This window comes from Drosophila navojoa, chromosome 4, assembly GCF_054131105.1.
Source record: "Drosophila navojoa isolate 15081-1374.11 chromosome 4, UAZ_NAV_1.0, whole genome shotgun sequence".
Taxonomy (NCBI): Eukaryota; Metazoa; Arthropoda; class Insecta; order Diptera; family Drosophilidae; genus Drosophila; species Drosophila navojoa.
The window spans coordinates 15,168,742-15,189,705 of NC_142892.1; the positions used below are offsets into that span (position 1 = coordinate 15,168,742).

A 20,964-nucleotide genomic window follows, 5' to 3' on the forward strand; every position below is an offset into this window, starting at 1 on the left:
GAGTAAAGACAGTTTACTTAAATATATATACAGTTGAAATATGGATGATATTGAAACCCTTTTGAAAAAAATTGTAAATAGTTTAATATATTGTATTATTCATAAATCATTTAAAGAGACATGTGTTTTGAACAACTAAATAACTTCTTTCACGTAGATCCCAGTTCCAATATTTAATTTTATTTAACTACAACTACTTAATTATAAAATGTATGTTTTTGTTTTTGCTATTATTTTGTTTTCTCATTTGTGAATGATCGTTGTGTTGATCATTGCTGTAGCTATAATTGTTGTTGTTGCTATTGTCGTTCACAGTTAATTCTTGTCATTTGGTTCTATGTATTCAGCTTTTGAACTTGGCGTATCTTTTGTTTGCGGCTCGAGCGAGTTCAACGCCAACGTTCGCCGCACACGGTCGCGTTTTGGATACAATTTGTTGATGTATATACATATATATATATTCTTTATAAATACCATTTTCTGTCTAGTTTGGCAGGTGTTTTTCTAAAGTACTTTATTAACAGTAATAACAGTAATTCTTGCGCAATTTTCAGGTACGTAAAGTGAAATTTTAAAGTGGGCTACGGGCAAATTAAGTTAACGCCTTTTAAATTATGGTGCGAGTCATGCCTCCACTGAAGTTCTTTACAAAAAATAATATTAATAATTATACAATTATTATTAGAACTGGGAAGCTACGTGAAAAATAAATAAAATACAAAATATATGTCTAATCTGCTCACCAGTTCACTTATTAAATATTTTCTATTTTGTTTATATACTACGAAGTCATAAAGCTTTATGGCCTAAAACAGAACGTCAATGACACTGGCTTAAACGGGTTGTGAACTGGTTTTCGCCAAGTTAAACTGCAACAGAAAATATCATTTATATTTGTCTAATTAATGGGAACGATCAAACAGAAAAAAATAATATACTTAAGAATAGAAATTTACACGTCATTCAATTAGATATATGATAGGGTTGTAAGACAAAAATCTATTATCTATAAATCATTGAACACATATATTAAAATCAGAGTAAATTCAATAGTGACTTGAATATATATTTAAAAGATAAATTTAAATTTTATTGTTGATTTATTAGATAATAGTCAGAAAATAATGATAAAGGTGTACATTAATCGTAAGTCACAAGTTATTTCTCTAAGTGTATATAAAATGTAATCAAGAAGATAATACGTTTTTTAAGTTGTACACAAAATTAATTGATTCTCCGTGTATTCGCAGTGAACAACCTTATAAGAGCACGTTCACATAAAGCCACAGCTCTTAGCCCGCTCAATTAAACTCTGCCTCAAGCTTTGATGTTTGATATAAACATTTTATACTATATATAGCTGAGCTGTCTCTGATTAGAAGGTGGTTAAATATGTGTATGTTAATAGATCCTGTTTATGAATCTAGATATGCACCCCAGCTACCGTAATATGTATATATGTATATGTATATATGTATTTCCCCTGACACTTGCCATGGCGAACCTTGCACCACTTGCGATTGAAGGCATTTCATTGCCAGTGAGAGATCAGCATTTTAGTCACTGCATAAATAGAGGCAATTCACACAGTTAACTGGCAGCCAGACAGGTCGCCCACCCAGATCTATTCTAACTAATTACTGGACCAGCCGCGGCACACAATGTGTGCTAGTTCTATACTTAGCCGATGCTCTTCCGCTACCTGCCTACAGAAAGGCAGCTGTAAATTAGCTAATAAATAATACTTGGAACACGTGTGCACTGAAAAAAATAATGTGATTAAAATGATTGATTTAAGAGCTAAAGAGTAATATGTAGGTGTTATATAAAATATGTTACTTGCAATGGAAACTTAAAGCTTTGTAAGCATCAACAGCAATTCGGCAATAGAAATTTAATTACAAAGCAGCGATTTCTTAGAGGCTTCCATATGAAATTTAGGTTTTTTAGGGGTTAAAAGAAATGGGTTTGACAATCCCAAACACTTCGTAAATCATAGAATTATCTGCTAGTATATAAAAGTCAATTAGAAACGTAAACTGAAAGTTTGCTTCTAATAGAATTCTCTTTTCATCTTAAACATATTTTTTATATAACTTTCTTTGAGTGTACCCTATAATAGCAACTCGATAGATGCAGTTTAAAGTAGTTCAACAATTGCCAGCAATTAGTCTGACGATATTTATAGCTAGGTCTTATAATCCATCGCGGTTGCTTAAAGTTTTTATCCATAATTAGGCTAAATTGCATAGATGGAAAATATTCACATTTGAATATGAATATGCAGATAGTGGGTGTAACCCATTAGCTTGGCCTGGGGTTTCGAAAACTAACCTTAGATAATAATTTATGCTGTAAATGCGCCTAAAAGTGTGCTACACAAATTTACCAGCCAGGCAGCCGAAGGAACTTTTTGATGCTGAGGCAAAACTTTGAGCTCGACTAATCACTTGTTAAGTTATTTGTTAAGGCATCTACGGTTTGTGCACCAGTATACAGCGAGAGAGACAGGGAGACGACAGAGGAGAGGGGCAGGCGGGTATGCTGGGTGGGCTTGGCTTTTGGGGCCAACCAAAGCATGTTTGGCATGCTAGCTATGAGTTATCCCAGTAGCCTCTGCATCAGCTCGCTTCCTCACTCTAATTGATTTCTGCTACAGATATTTCAAAGAAATTCTCTGCAAATTGGGTATGCATAATTTTGGAACTTAAAGCAGCTGATTAGTAAAGGGCCGTGGATGGGCACAGTTGAAACTGAGTGTATGTATGTGTATGTGTATGAGATTAGATATTTCTATTATGTCTAATGATGCACAAGTAAATTAAAGTATGTTAGATATAACAGTTAAAAATAATTTAATAATTATTGCTGAAAAAACATAAGTTCAATTGTAACAGTTCATAAGCTGTCAATGTTCTATCCATCATTCAAATGGGAATTCAAGATAAAAATCTAGTTTAATTTAGCTTCTTGGTAAAGTTTTCAACTAGTTCGGAGACAGATAAATATATTTCACATGTTTTTAATGAAACACGCAAAGAACAGATTAAAAAGCACAGAGCAAAGAGAAATAATAAAGGGCGCTCTGCAACTAGGGGATACCCAGCTAGTAGATACCCTGCTCTAGCATGTGTTTGAAAACTAATTAAAAAATAAATAAAAAAAAGAAAAGCAATTGCCAATGACTTATTATTAAGGGGAAATATTATAAACTGTTTTCCTCTATTTAAATAAGCAGACATACATTCATATATTCTCTTATTTATATATATGCCTTTTATATTACATTTATATAAATTAAATTTTCATATATCCTCTAGTATATTTTTGATTGGGGCTTATAAATACACGTCTGCGGCATGCTCGACTCATTAGCATTCAGTTTTTGGGGTTGGGCGCAGATTAAACTTAATGCCGCTAAACAAACTGATTAGTGGGGTGTGAGAAAAAGGCGTCGCAGCCAATAAAAATCAATAAATAATATCAATTTGCATTTGCGGAATAATTTTTATGCTATAGGAACTGAGTTTTTGCTATTGGACTTAGAGAAAATTGAGGTAGCCAAGGTTTAGGTGGATCTTGCAATTTATGAATGGGCTGGAACTGAATGAATAAAGCCAAGGCTAATAAAATAACAAAATCATATGATGAAAAGGTTTGATATTTATGATATATATGCTGTATGGACAGGGTATACAAACAGCTAGTTGTTATATCATTTTTTGTTTAAATTTAATTTATTATAATTTTACTGCTTAAATTAAATTAATTACACGCATTTGCATGGGCAACATCTATCAATTTTAGTTCTCCTTTGTATGTTTGCGTTTTTTTGCCAATTCTATTTTCTGTTTTTGTTATGCATGACATGTTATTAATAAACATTATTGTTGTTTTTTACGGCTTGTTTTGACAAAAGAAATACCACAAATATGGCCAAAGAATTGAGTGTTTTTCTTTTTTTTTTTTGGTTTGTTTTTTTATATATCATTTATCAAAGCAAAGCAGCAAAACAGATGGCAAATAATTTCCGGTAGAATTTCAGTTGGTAAATCCAGAGATCCAGTTTTTTCCTTCTGTTTTAGGCCCCTTTATTAATGTCACAAATTAATTTCTCTTTTTATACCCTGAACCCATTGAAAATGGGAAATCAGGGTATAATGGTTTTGTTAAAATGTATGTAACAGGCAGAAGGAGGCGTGGCAGACCCCACAAAGTATATATATTCTTGATCAGGGCGACGAGCTGAGTCGATTTAGCCCTGTCCGTCTGTCTGTCCGTCCGTCCGTCCGTCCGTCCGTCTGTCCGTATGTTTGAACGCGTCGATTTCAGAAGATATAAGAGCTAGAGACTTCAACTTTTTTTTAAAATGTCCGTATATATCACGCGGATATCGAGTTTATCACTAAAAAACGATAACTCATTCCGATACATTTTTATCGACAAAAAACCTTATCGAAGATCAGTTTAAAAATTATATCTCCTACATCTTTCAAGCTACAGTCTCCAAATTTAAAATGTATATTAAGACGCATGTCATACAATTTCGGTTTTTGTTAAAATTTACCCCCCACCCCTAAATCCACCCCCTCACCCTCATCTTTGTAAAAGTCGTATATCAAATACTAGAGACTTGTGATTCGGTATACACATACATTTTAACATTATGATTACGTTCTGAAAGTTTCATTACGATCGTACGTCTAGAAATTAAATTATTCAACAAATAAGTTCTCCTAATATTGCCAACACTGCAGCGCAACCCAAGCGAAATCGCCTGTATATGTGAGTGTGTGTGTGTGCGTGTATTTGTTTGCATGAGTGCGTGTGTGGGTGCTAATTATTATTGAAATATCAGTTGCTTGAAGGGTTCAGGGGATCTCGTAGTCAAGCAGTCTCGACTAGAGCTTTCTTACTTGTTTTACAAATATTTGTTTAGTTCAAATGAATGCAATTATTTAATACATGTATATACATATTTTTTTTTAAGATAAGCTCAATTGTATGCAATTGCCGATTTGGTTAATTGCAAATTATGAAACCTGTGAGGGATAAAAGTGATAAAAAGTTAATTATGTTAGTTTTGAGATCGCCTGTTATTGTTGTTTTGCTTAATTGCAAATTATGATAGGTATGGACAGTAAATTGTGTTAAAATAAATAAGAGTAGACTGACACAGAGATACCCTATACGCATTTGTAATTGTTATGGTCATGATTAAAGCACCATAAATGATTTATAGACGTCTGCTAAAATGCCTCTCCATTTGCATTATATTATATTACTAAATGTATAATAAAAAATCATCGCAAATTTGTTAAAGCTCTTCTGTGTCTATAGTACTTTGTGTAAGTGCAGTTAGTTAGTAATTAAATTGAGTCAGTTTTATGTTTTTTTCGCCAGCTTTTCGCACACGTGAAAACCTTTACACGTTTACCTTGAAGCGTGGCTACCTCCAGTCTCTATTGAAAACAGAGAGATATTCCAACGAATTCCCCCGCCATCAATTGAATTACAAATTGCCAACTCCAACAACTAAATGCAATTTATTTTTAATTACAATTAATCTCAATGCAGCATTATTATAATAATATTCAAGCTTTAGACATTTGTATGCGTGCAAAAATATTTGTTGTGGCACGATTCAGTTTTATGTGAGCTGTTTATATAAAATTCTGGGAATTCCTTTATCTAATCCACATACTCTGTGCAGCAATCGATGAATCACATTTTGTGATATTTACTGGAATATATTCTTAGCATTTAATCACGTGGCAGCAGTGAGTTCATTGTCATACATAGGGTATGCATTTAAGCAATTTATAATATAAATATTACGTTTAACACATTTTTTAATGTTTTTTTTTTTTTTTTTTTTATAGTAAACTTTACGTAATTAAGACATTTTTGAGTATACGTATATACATATCTATATACTCTGCGTTTTGTTTAGAGAACAACAGATGTTACTCCCCATTCAACAAGAAATACTTGACTTGTAGTTCGTCTATTCAATTTAAGCCTTTTAAGCATTCTCTACGTATTAAAGGAATACTCTAGCAAATATTAAGCTAGAGTCTTAATATTAAAATCTCGGCTAGGGGTGAATTGCGATATGAATATGTAATATTCTATTAATATAAAATAGCGTATAAATATTTACTAGTTTTTAATTATTGAAAACTGCGGCAAATAGAACTTTTACTTTTTATGTCTCTCTCTCCATAGCCAAATATACCTTGTCTATGCAGACTACAGAGTATTTTCCATAATAAACAGTTAACTGTTTTGTCATTTTGAGCTTTATTTTCGATTCTCTTTTGGCACTGATTCGTTATTCACTCCTTGGCTCTGTCATTTTAGTCGACCTTATTCTTCCGTTTCGTACGCACTTTAGCAACTTATTTTCGTATATTTCAGTTGAAGAAAATAACTTAAATTTTATTTGTGTTTTACTCTTGTTTGTTGTGTATTTTATTTTTGTTTCTTTTAACGAGCACGAGAGAAACGTATGTACAAATATGCAAAAATTATATAAAATAAAGTGAAAAAAAAAACGTGAATGTTGAATAAATTAAGTAAATGAATGCTACATACATATGTATGTATATTAATTTCTTTTTTTGTGTATTTTTGTCATTTCTTTTTATTTCCAGTTTGTCACTTCACAAGTCTTTAGAGTTTATTTTTGTTTATCTTTTGTAATGTATAAAATAAAAGTGCACCAGGAATTGTGAAAATATTTAATTCAGAGTATTCGCGGAGAGCATTTCGGAGCGAGCTGCGTGTGTGTGACATACAAAACAAATTGTGAATACATCAAAGTACATAATATACATAAAGGTAAAAAAATACATAATTATTTATTTAGTTTAAACTAAACAATTTCTTTTAAAAACGTAAAATTGCATTTTAATACAGTTTTAATTTTTAATAAATCAATTTAGGCTATAACATTTTTTAAAATATTAATTAAACATAATAAATATTAAATGAGTATGAAACTATATATAAATAATTACTCATAAAAAATATTTTTAAAATATTAATAAACAAAATATAAATATTAATAAGATCTTTAAGGAAGATCAAATTATTTAAAAACATTTTAAAATTGTTTAAAATACATTTAAATGGTTTACATACATACATTGTTGTTATATACATTCTCAGTTCATTTTGCAACTTGTTTCATTGCTCTGCTCTGCGATCTCTTTGGCTACGTTTCTTTTCTGTTTCATGCTTTACCGGCACTTTCTGTCTCTCCTCTTTTTTGTACTATCTACATACATGACATCATTTCAGCTTATTTTGTTTTTATTTTACAAATCATGTTTGCTCAATCTTCCTTTTACATATGGGTCCATTAGAGAACGTAGTTTTGCTGTGGGTTGCTTCTTTGTATAGATCTGATGATTAATTATCTAGTTAAGATTAGAGAACATCATTGTGTTCTTTTCTATTCAATCTGTGTGCCAAATAGAGAGGTTGTTAAGATCTGAGAGGCATACACAAATGCAAACATTAAATGAATTGTCCAAGTGCTGTAGATTGTCAAGAGTCTTATACTCTATACAAAGTAAATTATGAGACAAGGTCTTTGGGTTTTTTGCCACACTTTTGCTTGATAGCTTTACAAGTCATAAACTCTTTGATTTCCCTTCACCTGGCAACAGGCCTCTTGATAATTCTCTATATCACCTGAAATAAGTAATCGAATAAATTATCATCGATTGATTAAATATGATTTTTATACCTTAATCTTACGGTTGTTCAAAGCTACTTTGATTCTTATCAACGTACTTTTCATAGTTGTAGGAATTTTATCTCGAATTAGTAACTCGCAATAATTGATATGTATATACATTAAAAGTATGAGTATTTGTTATTATTCTATCAATTTTATAAGAGTGCAGAATAGGCTATGAGATAAATGAGCACGAGTAGTTCTAATAGACAGATATCAATAAGTTTTAGCCAATTGCAGAGAGTATAAGAGTTGTAGTAGAATGAAGAAAGTATTCCATATACACATACCCAATATTATTATTTTATTAGTAGCTTAAAAGGAGTTAATCACCATAGCTAAGCATTAAAGCTAACTCTTACATAATCATTACAGAGATTTAAATAGATTTATTTTGGGTTGGTTGGCTTATTTTTTCCAGCTGATGAGCATTCGCTCGTAATTAGCTCGCTTGAGTAACCCTTGCAACTGGCTTTGACTTTTTCGCAGCCGGCATGCAAATGTCAAGAATCTTTCCCTGCCCCCAGCCGGGCCATAGGCAACGTCAACTTCGTACGGCTCCCCATTCAAGAATACACCCCGCCCCCACTCCCTCTTCCCATTCTGCTGTTCGTGCATACGAAATGCACGGCATACGGTGCTTCAAAGTCACAAACAATTTTCAAGCCACACTGAGCACTCAACAAGCCGCATTAAAATACAAGCTATTGTAATTGTTATAAATGCCTCGCCGCCTCCTCCTCCTCCTCCTCCTCCTCCACCTACTCCATTCTCAGCCTCCCAAATAGATGAACAACGAATCTTCCATCCAGTTTTGTTTTCAATGTTTTTATTATATTTTTTTTCTCTTCAAATTCGTCATTTTGTAATGAGAAATGTTCCATGAACAAACAGTTGTTACCTGCCTCTTCAACTAAATTCAAACTTTCAAAAAATATAACAAACATTATATTATATTGTTTGTTATGCTGCTTGTATAGTGGAGCGAGTTCAGTGACTTTGTTGGCTTTTAACTGTAGCAAATGATATAGTGGGTCTCGAATTTCACAATTTGCAATTACTAGCTGACAGCGGAGATGATAATTGTGACGATAACAAAAGTTATATTTCCTATTGTAATGAGGTTGCATTATATTCATAATTTCGCAGTAGTCATTTAAGATAACTAATTCCCTTTAGAAGAGGGAATTATGAGTAACATGCAACCGCAGCTTAGGTAATATCATGTGCTCTAACTGTTTATTAGACTACAAGTATACCTGAGAGACTACTATGTATAAGAGAGAAGTTTGATTAAAAAAGATATACATAAGAAAACATTGTAATAGATGTATTCGGGTGCAGTATCTCCAAATTATTAGAGTGTAGTAGTTGGCAGTTTTAATTGTAGTTGCAGTAGTATTATACAAAATTAGTAGCAAATAAGAGTATAAGAGCCTTTGTATAGTAGTGTTATGCTAAAACTGTAGTAACACTACACAAAGTAATACCAAATACAACATAACTAATGGAGAAAGGCAATTTAAGAAATATAGTAAGTTATAGGAGCATAAGAGTATATACTTAGTTTATTGGAAGATGTATTAAAAGTAGTAAGAAATTTGTTAAATGGCATAGAATTTACAAAAGCAGTTCAGCTACGACCACTCTTATACTCGTTTCCACTTCCAATCTTCTACTTATCTGTGCTTCTACTCGCACTGTAGAGTGTGGGAAAGAGAAGAAGTCTAAATGAGGTATAGGTGTAAACGAGAATAAGTGTATAAGTATATACGGGTATAAAAGCATTGCAGAATTAGAGGATTATATCAATAGAGCATAAGAGCTTATGAGTACTCGAGTAGATGATAAATGGAATAGAATTAGTTAAGAGTAAAGATATAATAATTAAATATAAGCTGAGTATATAATGAGCATAGAAGAATAATCAAAAATAATACCAAAAAGACTTTAATTTCATATAAACTTTAACACCTAATAAGTATTTAAATAAAACATAAAAAATCTTCCTCTAGGTATATAGGCTGTGTATATCAGTTGAGCTGGATATACTTTGTTCCTATCTACCAAATTGCTTGCTATATTCTATATTTGTTTTTATAAGCTAGTCAAATAGAGCTATAGCTACTGTTATGCCAATTTGATTAAATCTGTTTTCGAGTGCGAAATATCTCTAATTTGATGGACAAGTCTATCCGAATTCTCCGCCACCTACGGTAAACAATATGGGATTAATAACGCCGTAAGCTACAGCCGCGATTAAACACATTACATATATAATTTAGCGAGTATAATAATAGGATAGAACGGTCTATATTGTGTGTGGGTTGTTTGTGTGTCACCTTTCTGTAGTCTTATCATAAGGCAACCTTAAATAACATTTAATAATAATGGCTCACATTAAAACCCCCCGCAATAACTGTAATCAAGTGAACTATATGCGATACGCCAGTTAACGATTGTGAATTCTCGTCACGAGTCGCTCGTGCCTAAAGTCTGTAAATATTTGCTCAAGAACGCATACATGGAATAGATCATAAATTATATATGCCGCAGTGCAGTAGACCAAAGGGAGATACCAAATGGAAAGCTGAAATAATTGTGGATGACAAAAACTAAACTCTTACACGACTGCTGCAAGTTTTCTAGTTTCATGAAACCCCTCTAAAATAATTTTAAGACGCCTCTGCATTTCAGTGGAAAGAAAGTACTTCACTTTTTATCTAAAAAAAAAAAAAACATTGCAAATACTTTTACATTCCAATTATCAAGGCAGACATAAACAAGCTTCAGATAATGCCAAGAGTTCAAGATAAAAACCGAATGAGAGCGAGAGAGTTTGTGGGAATGAGAGAGCGAGAGAAAGAGAGAGATGTAGAGAGAAGCAATAGCCAATCTACAACTGCCAAATAGACTCTGTGTTATCAAGTCGTCGACACAACATGGAAATTATGTTCGCCCCGGCTAAAATCGTCATAATGTGCAATTATCTCTTATCTGCAAGTCTAGCAGAATGCTTCATAGATGAATGGTGCCTACTTTAATTGCGATCGCCATAAAGGGAATCAACTTTTATGGCACACAGGCCGACTTTGCACTTGCCAAACGCGTGTTTCCCCCAGACTTTTGGGTTCTGAGTGTCGACTATACTTCAGATGTCTGGCCAGATGAAACACCATTTGCGCATTTGGGAAGTCATATACTTTGATATTTTCTACAATATATTTATGGCAAATTATATGACGAAAGCTGAACATTATATTAGGAGGCGGATCATAAAAGCGAAAACTAGAATTTATAATTTTATGATTCAAATCAAATAAACGAGCCTTAAGGTTATCAAGGGAAACAAGAGTAGGCAATTGAGATGAAAATCGAAATGTAAATATATATGATTATTGTTAGCAGCTCAACATTTGAACAACGCGTGTTTATTTAGGCCAAGACTTTGAGACTACTGGCCAGATGATATATAAATTTTGGTATTTTCCATGTTTATGGCACTTCAGATGCAATAACCAGAAATATCTGCAATTGTCTTTTATTGGTGGGGAGTTATAAAAAGACTAAAGAGTCTGGAAATTTGGAACTTTATGATCGATTTTTTTTGGCTTAGAGATTATGAGAACGAATCGAAGGTATTAATAATTAGTCGTTTATATATAAATATATATATATAAACAGCTGTATATAGATAGTTAGTTTAATTATTATCTATCCATCAAGAATATCCTTGAAATCTTAGCTGAAGACCTCTTCAGCGTGTTTTCGAGATCAACAATTAAAAAGTTTATGGCCAGTTGTTAAGTATCTAAGTAAACAATAAATTCAGCTGACGTCAAAGACCAAAATGCAATCGAAAATAACTGTACAAATAGATATTTTATTTGTTGCAGACAAATAGAAATCTCAAATTTATGATGTTTTATAATAAATCATGAGAGTGCAGAAAAGTATAGAACTCTACTCTAACTTGTTACTGTGCAGACATATATATGTATGTATGTAAAGCTACTCATAAATTAGATAAATATTATTACGATATGATATCACAAGCTATCAAACACCATATATGAATGGTAGTCTAGCTAGTTGTACTGGAGATATTTGATATAGAAATATACACATATATGTCTATAGGTATATACAACAAATAAGCCTCAACACATTGTCAAGGTGTCAAAATATTTACGGAAAGCCAAAGCAAATAATTGTCCAATATAAAACGGTGCAAATAAATGGCGCAAATATTTGCAAATAATTGAAAAATGATTAATTGGGCCCAATTCAATTAGCAGTTAAAACTTCGTTATGGCTTGTAGCGGACTTGTGACGTCCCTGGCTTACTTAGTGACGTCACAAGCCGTTGCGATCGAACTGCGAATTGAATCCGTAAGACAGCTCTAATAAAACCACAAACAGTGATTGCGCTATAAATGTGGTGCGATTCGAGTTGGACTCGAGTTGGACTACCTAGGAAGTCGATCGGTTAAGGTTCTCAAATTTCATTCGATATTGTTGTTGTTGTTGCTGTTGTTGCTGTTGCTGCTTGTTGCATATCAATGTGTCTTTAGGCCAAGCCACTTACTTTGGCAATGTGTTATTTTTGTATTTCTTTTACCAGTTTATCTGGTGTTTCTATCCATTTACAGCTCTAGATAAAAACAGATTTAAATTTAGAAAAAATGCGTCGAGTCATTGATCGAGTTCGAGGCTGAACTTTGCAGTCTTTTTGGCGTCTTCTGTTGGTCAAGTTGAATTTGACTGGTTGTTGTTGTTGTTTGTGTGTGTTGTTGTTGCTGTTATCGACTGGCAAGTTCGCCATAGAGTCTAATGGAAAATTACTGGAAATCTAGTTATACGGTTACGAAATGCAACGAGAGACGACCCAATGACTTTCCGCTGGTAATGTAAGCTATGTGGGTTTATCTCCAGTCTCAACTGCAGTTGCTCATGCAAGCTGAGTGCTAGTAATCCAGATATCTTTATCCTAAGGTCCACTTGGAAATTCAAGGGTTCACATTGAGTGCTTCAGATCAAGCACCTGTTGATATGCGTAAGGTTATAGGTTTTACTTTACGATTTTTCATATAATATTATCAGCTATATAATAATATCCGATGTATAATTATGAGATATATCAACGCCAACTACGATAATCAACATTTGCCGCATACAACATATTTCCGATAAGGCCTCTCTCTCTATCTCTTTCTCTTTCTCCCCCCTTCATAGCTGAAACCTTAGCTAATATGTGTTTTTCCAGCTATTTCTTGAATGAACCCACACTATCTACCCACTGTGTCTATCTATCCAAACGATGCGTAAGTGTGTCAAGGTTAATTAATGGCTAGCATACTCTATAAGTCATCAGCATTACAAGCCAGCTCGCTTACAATGGAGCACATTCTCCAAAGCTGTTACGTGTTTTGGGTTGACATTTTTAACGACGTTTTATAACTAATAAAATGTGCTGGACTGATTGTGGAGTCAAGGGTTTTTGGACTAAGTTCGATGGACGTGTCTGAATACTTTTGGCTTCTCTTATCAAGCGTAAGGCCCACACGCCCGTCTGCAATGGAACGACAAGTGGTCAGTAAATGTAGCTAACAAGCTGTCAACGGTTATACATACACGTAGTTCCCCCTACTTTGCCCGATATGCGTTCCAAAACCGTGCGACTAATCTGGCACGAGCGCCATATGACGCGAAGTGCAGTAATGGAAGCAGCTAGAAGATACCCTAGCTTCTAGAAACTGCAAGAGAGAGAGAGAGAGGGAGAGAGAGGGAGAGAGAGCGAGAGAGAGAGAGAGAGAGAGAGAGAAAGAGAGAGAGAGAAAGAGATAGAGAATGAGAGACAGAGAGAGAGAGAGAGAGAGAGAGAGAGAGGGAATAGCTATAATAATATATATATATATTATTTATTATTATTATTTATAGTTCTTCTTCTCAGTTCTTATTTACAGTTCTTCATCTTCTTAGTTATTCTTAACTATTCTTAGACTTAAAGCTGAACTTACCTTTCGATATTTAAGGCCTATATGATCTGCTCTCAGTTTAGTATTAGTTAAGATTAGTTAAAAGTGTTTGTTGACGAGCATGAGCATGATCAGAAAACTTCAATCTGACAAACATATTCGATTTACATTTTGAAATCTTCCGCTCTGACATAAGCTGGATGTTCAAGCTAATTTAAAAAGTAAATTTATTTATTTAAGTATTCACATTTAAACATCTATAGGCATAACATATATTTGCAAATCGACTCAATGTCGCAAGGCGTGGAAATAGCTCAAAATATTTATATAGCTACTTAAAATTTCATAAATTATTTATGAAACACTAGCGAGAACTATAAAAGTCCCTCTTTATTTGCAGTTTTGTTTATTTTTATTTATTTATGCAAACAAAACTCTTTCAATATTCTGCTTTAATTTATGCATTATTTCTTCTCATGTCTATCATACCTGGCTATCTTCGTTTTATTGCAATATGTCTCGCATACCCTGTAAAGCTTATCGCCTGTGACGTCAAAGGTCGTTCTGTATAACTTATCTACAGCTGACAGGGTTCAAGCCAACACCAACAACAACATTGAAAAAATGGTTATATTAACAACAACAAGAGCAAGAGAATTATATATTAGCCAAATTCGCAGCAGGCGAATCGGTTTGAACCGGAAATCCAACGCTGGATGAACATGCTCAGCCGCTGTCGCCGTCGACGTCGCTGTCGCGCCGCGAACGTTGTCGGCTGTTCGCTTTCGTTAAGAAAAAGTTGTTAACAAATTGTTGTTGTTAATGCTGGCCGGCAGCCAGGGCAAGGCTTGAAGCGTACAAACGCCAACGCCGCACGATCAGAATAACTTTGAAGCGCGTCGCGCGCGGTCGTTCATATTGGCTGAAACTGAAACAAAGTTAAATTCATTTTATTGGTTCGTAAGAGCATTACCAACTATTGCTATCAAATGTCAATTTGTGCCTAAAGTGGAACCGTGTTAACCAATTATTCGGGCCTTAGAAAAAAGTATTAAAAGCGAAAGCACAAACAATAGCAAAAGCATAAGCAAAACCAAGAGCTACTACAAGTATGTGAAAATTTTAAATAAGAGTCAACATAACAAAATATAACAAATATATAATAAAAAGAAATAAATAAAAATAAATAATTAAAATAAAAAAATCAAATAAAATATATAATTGTTAGGACTAGCTTATTAAACTGTGTGCGTGTGTTTATTGGTGAAAAAAAAAAATAATAATAATAATACGTACTAATTTTTACATAACAAAATAAATCTAGAAATTAAAAAAAAAATAGCTACGAAAATTTAAAAAAAAAAAAAAAAAAAAAAATATATCTATATATATATATATATATATATATATATATATATATATATATATATATATATATATATATATATATATATATATATATATATATATATATATATATATATATATAGTTATAAATAAATATGTGCTTGTAAATTTAAAAACTAAAGCAATATAAAAAATGCTTTAAATTATATAATTTAAAAATACTAAAATTACAAGCTAATTAGAAACTAAATATGTAATAATTAAAAAATTACTAAAAAGCTTTATGGCTTATAAAAAAATTGTGCAACGTACAAGCCGCAAATGTTTAAGTTGAATAAAAGCTTTTATCACAAAAAAAAAAAACAAAAAACAAAAAACAATTAAACTATGTAAAAAAGAGAAATAAACGTATTTATCTTACAAATGAACATGCAAGGGTAGCATGACTGTATACACAAATACATATGCATATATTTGCCATGTGTGTAACAGCTCTATAAATCACTTGCAAGACAAAACTCGTTTCGCTTAGTTTTTGACCTATTAGAAGTGGATTAATGGAGCGATGAGATCATAGTTAATTACTTAACTCTGTTATCAACAACACACTTCAAAGCGCAACAGAATGAGCAGAGTTTCAAGTGAAAGTACACAAAGTCCATATATGGTACACATATATACATATATCATTATTAGTAGATAATACCTGGTACGTTCTTTGGGTTTCATTTTCCATGCCGAACGATTCGCATTGCTATGCTTTCAAGTTTTTACTTCCTGGCAGCTGATGTACTATATGTGGCCAGCCGAGCAAGGCAAAAGGTGTGCAACGTGCTCGGCATTAATTCAACTGCCTTATAGACAAGTTATCAAAACAAATTGAGCTGTCCTTAAGTTGAGCTCAAAATGAAATATTTGACCCATAAAATGTTAAGTCTACGCCTACAATTTTGCGTGGGAAAATTTGATACAGTACGAAATCATCAAAATCTATTATAATGCAATTAACATGCGGAAACACGCCTTATTTAGACTCCATAGCTCCATTTGGCATTACGCATTGATGATTAATTTTGCCTATGGTTCATTTGACCATGAACACAAAAACGAAATCCATAACTAAGATTAAATGCAATAAATTCGAAAATTCCAAATTCATGGACATTTTTATAGCCGTGCTCTATTCGCATAAATCCAAAACTCATTTGTAATTGCATCAAATTCAAGTGCTAAAACCAAATTGCTATGGACTAATCCACATACAAGAAAAGAAACAATAAAATTGATATAAAAAACGAGATTAGATACGCCTAGGCTGGGCGCGTGCTTCAATTCTAGGAAACATTTTCATTTTTTTCATTCGATTTTTTTTTTCGGCGTTGTTGTTGATACTGGATTATTGGGCGTTATCAAAGTGTCGCCCATGTTGTAGGCGGCGTTGACCCATTGTAAATTGTAGCTATATCTTCATTGTTGATTACTAATTTATGATAGTTCTGGACAGCAAATATTTCGCTGATAAATTTCACTTGTAGTGCCCATACAAGGAATTTAAAATGTCAATTATTGAAATTGATTGAGTTGTAAAAGAAGGAATTTTTGATTAACAAAGTAAATCTTTAAAAATTTGTAAAAATTAAGCAGGTTTTTTTCGACGTGAGAAAAATAAAAAAGAAATTTATGAATGAAAAATTATAAAAAGAAAAATAAGAAATAAATATACAAAATATTTGAAAAAAAAAAAAAAATTAAGTTCTGTTTATTTTTTTGTTTATATTCTTTGATTCAGTTTAAAGCAAAAATATGAATATTTATTAATTTTTTTTTTTTTTAGCATATGTCTCTTTAGTATAAATAAACTGTGCTTCTGTCTTCTAATCAGCTGAAGGTGCAAAAAAATTTATTTGTTAATAACAACAAAATAACAATGAAACCATATTGTATATAAATTGTTTGAGCATGAAACGCGATGGAACGAGTCGATTTATGAAAGCTGAAACTTATTTGAAATTTGCAATTTATCTAATCACGTTTAATGCCTTGTTCTGTGTATTATATTCACACTTGTGTGAGTGTGTATGTGTGTGCGTGTGTACTTGTGTGTGGGTATTGTTGCAGCCGTGTTCGGCATGACAAATCGCTTTGAGTTGAGCCATTAAAAGAACTTGTTGCGATATGGAAAAGCTTGAGCTCGAGCGTCATAACATGTTTGCCTTATCGTCAGATGCATTGAGAGCTGTATGCGATAAGATAATCATGACCTGGACAATTTCCAAGTGCTTCAATTGTTTCTAAATCGTAGCACAAGTAATACTTGCCATAAGTAATGAGGTTGTGGATTTTTCTCTATCTGAGATTCGATCGTCTTGCAATATTGACATAAATTAACTAAAAATAAATATAGATTAAATATATAAAATTTTACACAAATTTGAGCAGTGATTTACTTATATTAAAAAACACAATACGAAAAATATTTAATAACAAATTTAATTCAATAAAAATAATAAAATAAATGAGTAAATTAATTTAATAAATATGTATAGAATTATTAAAAAATTATTTAATTATTAATACGATATATTATATATTAAAAATTATTTAATTATTGTATTACCTAAAATTATTTATATCACAATTTAATATACATATATTGAAATTATTTAATATTGATATTAATCAATGAATTTCATTTGAATTTGCAGTCATGTTGAAACTGTGGAATGCCCTGACTCGCCGTAAAACGGACGATGTCCATGAGAGCGAATCGATGTTGGCCCGTGTGCTGAATCTCTTTGATCTGACGGCGCTCGGAGTGGGCAGCACATTGGGCCTGGGCGTCTATGTGCTGGCTGGCCAGGTGGCGTACAATATCGCGGGTCCGGCTGTGACCATCTCCTTCCTGATAGCGGCCCTCGCGTCGGCATTTGCGGGCATTTGCTATGCGGAGTTTGCGGCTCGTGTGCCCAAGGCGGGCAGCGCCTACGTCTACAGCTATGTGACCATTGGCGAGTTTGTGGCCTTCACGATTGGCTGGAATCTAATATTGGAGTACGTGATTGGCACGGCGTCAGTGGCACGTGGCCTGAGCGGCTACTTTGACTCGCTGATCGATAACAACATGTCGAAGGCGCTCTTCGAGGCGATGCCCATCAATGTGAGCTTCCTGGGCGACTATCCGGACTTTTTGTCCTTTGGCATGGTTCTGCTGCTCGCTGCTCTGTTGGCTTTTGGTGCCAAGGAGTCCAGTTTCTTGAATAACATCTTTACCACGGTCAATTTGGTAACAATTGGAATCGTTCTCGTGGCTGGCGGCATGAATGGTAAGAAGACTTATATGAGAATTGCAAAGAGAGGCGACTAACAATTAATTTTCTTTCCTCTATCTATAGCCAATCCGGACAACTGGCGCATTCCAGCCAGCGAAGTGCCTTCCTGGGCCGGTACTGGCGGCTTTATGCCCTATGGCATAGCCGGTGTTATGGCTGGCGCTGCCAAGTGCTTTTATGGCTTTGTGGGCTTCGATTGCATCGCCACCACCGGCGAGGAGGCCATCAATCCCAAGCGCAACATTCCCTTGGCCATTGTGGTATCGCTGATCATCATCTTTCTGGCCTACTTTGGCGTCTCCACGGTGCTGACCATGATGCTGCCCTACTATCTGCAGGATCCGGATGCACCATTCCCAAAGGCCTTCGATTCCGTCGAATGGTATACGATCAAATGGATTGTGACGATCGGAGCCGTGTTTGCGCTCTGCACCAGCCTGCTGGGCGCCATGTTCCCACTGCCCCGCATTCTGTATGCCATGGGCAACGATGGCATTCTCTTCAAGCGTCTGTCCAAGGTGCATCCATATACGAAGACGCCGCTGCTGGCCACAATCATCTCTGGCATATTTGCAGCCGTGATGGCCATGTTATTCAACCTGGATCAGTTGGTTGACATGATGTCCATCGGCACACTGCTCGCCTATACGATTGTGGCCATTTGTGTGCTGGTGCTGCGCTACCAGGATGAGCAGATGACCAAAGTGGTCTCCATACGCGCTCCGAACGTAATCCGGCAGTTCTTCTGCAACAGCTACAAGGTGCCCAATACGATGACCTCGGCCATAACCAAATTCGCCATCGTGATCTTTGCCATCTTCTGCATCATCTGGTGCATCTTCATGCAGGTCTTCGACACAGCCGCAACTGGTGGCATTGTCGGGCTCAGTGTTGTCGGCTTACTGCTCATTATCATTTGCATTGTGATCGCCCTGCAGCCGGTGTCGACGATTGAGCTTACGTTCAAGGTGCCGCTGGTGCCGTTTGTGCCCTGCCTGAGCGTCTTTGTCAATTTGTATTTGATGTTCCAGCTGGACCTGTTTACGTGGATACGTTTCCTCATCTGGATAGCCATTGGCTATTGCATCTACTTTGCCTACGGCATTCGCAACTCAACGCAAATCTCGAGAAATCGCAATCACGCCGAGGTGGCTGCCAATGCCATGCAAAACTCGGACTCCCATCACCAGGAGCACGAGAATCGCGCCTTCGAGCCGGACTGGAAGCTGGAGAACGGCATTAAGCCGCAGTACGAGTATTCAGAAAAGCTGTAAAACGATCTAGGAAACTCGAACGTGTATAGCAGAGCAAGTATTATAAGTTGCCTTATAGCTTAAGGCTGTGCCCCATGGCTGAATAACAAATGAGCTGATATTATCATATAATATTATATTCACTAACCATTTTAAATCAGGGAACAAAGAACAAAAAACATTTTGTTTTTATTACAAAGTATTAGGTAGATTTTTTTTATATTTTATATTTTAAATATATATAAAGTTTTATAAAATATGATTGCAGTGAAGTATATCAAAACATAAATTATTTTAAATATTTTATTTAAAACCCAGTAAAAAATACTAATAATTCATTTATTTTTAAACAAATTTTAATTGTGCACTTTCTGTTAACTAAACCGAAAAGACTCTGTATTAAATATTTTCATTCATAAATAATTTTTTTTTTGGCAATAATAGCTACATTATTGAACAAAAAAAACTTATTATTTATAATAATGATAATTACGACTTGTGAAATTTATATACATAATATTCATATATATATATATTTATATATTATTATCTGCTCATTTGTTAGTCAGCTGTGAAAACAGGTTTTTAAAATTTTCTTAGTTTATACAATGTTCGAGCCCGTAGTAAACCCCACTTATCTTGCTTGTAACTTCAATTATACTCTGAGTTTAGCTTGCATGTGTTTGTGAGAGAGATGAATAGATTGCGCATAAAAATTAAATGAATTACCCATTAGACAGTAGAAGTCTCGTCTTCCAGAGTCTTTAGAGAGTTCTCTTGGGTTTTTTGTTATTTCTATGCGCCAGAAATTTAGACACACACGACTTCCTAAAGGCCGCTCAATGCAGATTTTTTAAATATTATTTTATTATTTTTTCATGTTCTTTATTTGTTTTATTTTATATAAATTTTGCCGCCTTTTGATTTCTGTACATAATGCCCCCGAAATGTTGTGATATTTCTAAATATATATATGTATATAGAGTTTTAAAATGTTCGCATATATCGATATATATTTGTGTCACAATTATTGTTGTCGTTATGTAAATGCAGTTTGTAATGTAATTTAAAATATTTTCATAGATTTGTATGCAATCTTACAATCCTAAGCTAGTACTGTATTTATGTTATTTAGCCAATAAGTCAATGCTCCCGCCCTACCCCCTACCGAAACCAACCATGTACTAAGTTCAAAGAACGAGAAACGAATTTGCCCCCGCATTAAAATGTTGATTAAATAAAACAAAATGTTGAATGAATAATGCAAAAAGTGTTTGCGTCTTGGTTCTGAATATAAAACAAAATTAATG

At 33.8% G+C, this 20,964-nt stretch overlaps 1 protein-coding gene across 4 annotated transcripts; it reads left to right on the forward strand.

The window, feature by feature from the left end:
• The first annotated feature begins 246 nt into the window (after positions 1-246).
• On the forward strand, positions 247-20,924 carry slif (cationic amino acid transporter slimfast). 4 transcript variants are annotated; one of them, XM_089259349.1, is made up of 4 exons: positions 6,379-6,509; positions 6,657-6,843; positions 17,778-18,395; positions 18,465-20,924. In XM_089259349.1, the coding sequence occupies exons 3-4, from the start codon at positions 17,780-17,782 to the stop codon at positions 19,673-19,675; spliced, it is 1,827 nt and encodes a 608-aa protein (XP_089115475.1). In that variant the 5' UTR covers positions 6,379-6,509; positions 6,657-6,843; positions 17,778-17,779; the 3' UTR covers positions 19,676-20,924. The 4 variants fall into 4 exon arrangements, with proteins under 4 accessions (XP_089115476.1, XP_089115475.1, XP_089115474.1 ...); XM_089259348.1 differs by having other exon boundaries at positions 6,446-6,578; XM_089259350.1 differs by lacking the exons at positions 6,379-6,509; positions 6,657-6,843 and adding an exon at positions 247-554.
• Positions 20,925-20,964: the final 40 nt, after the last annotated feature.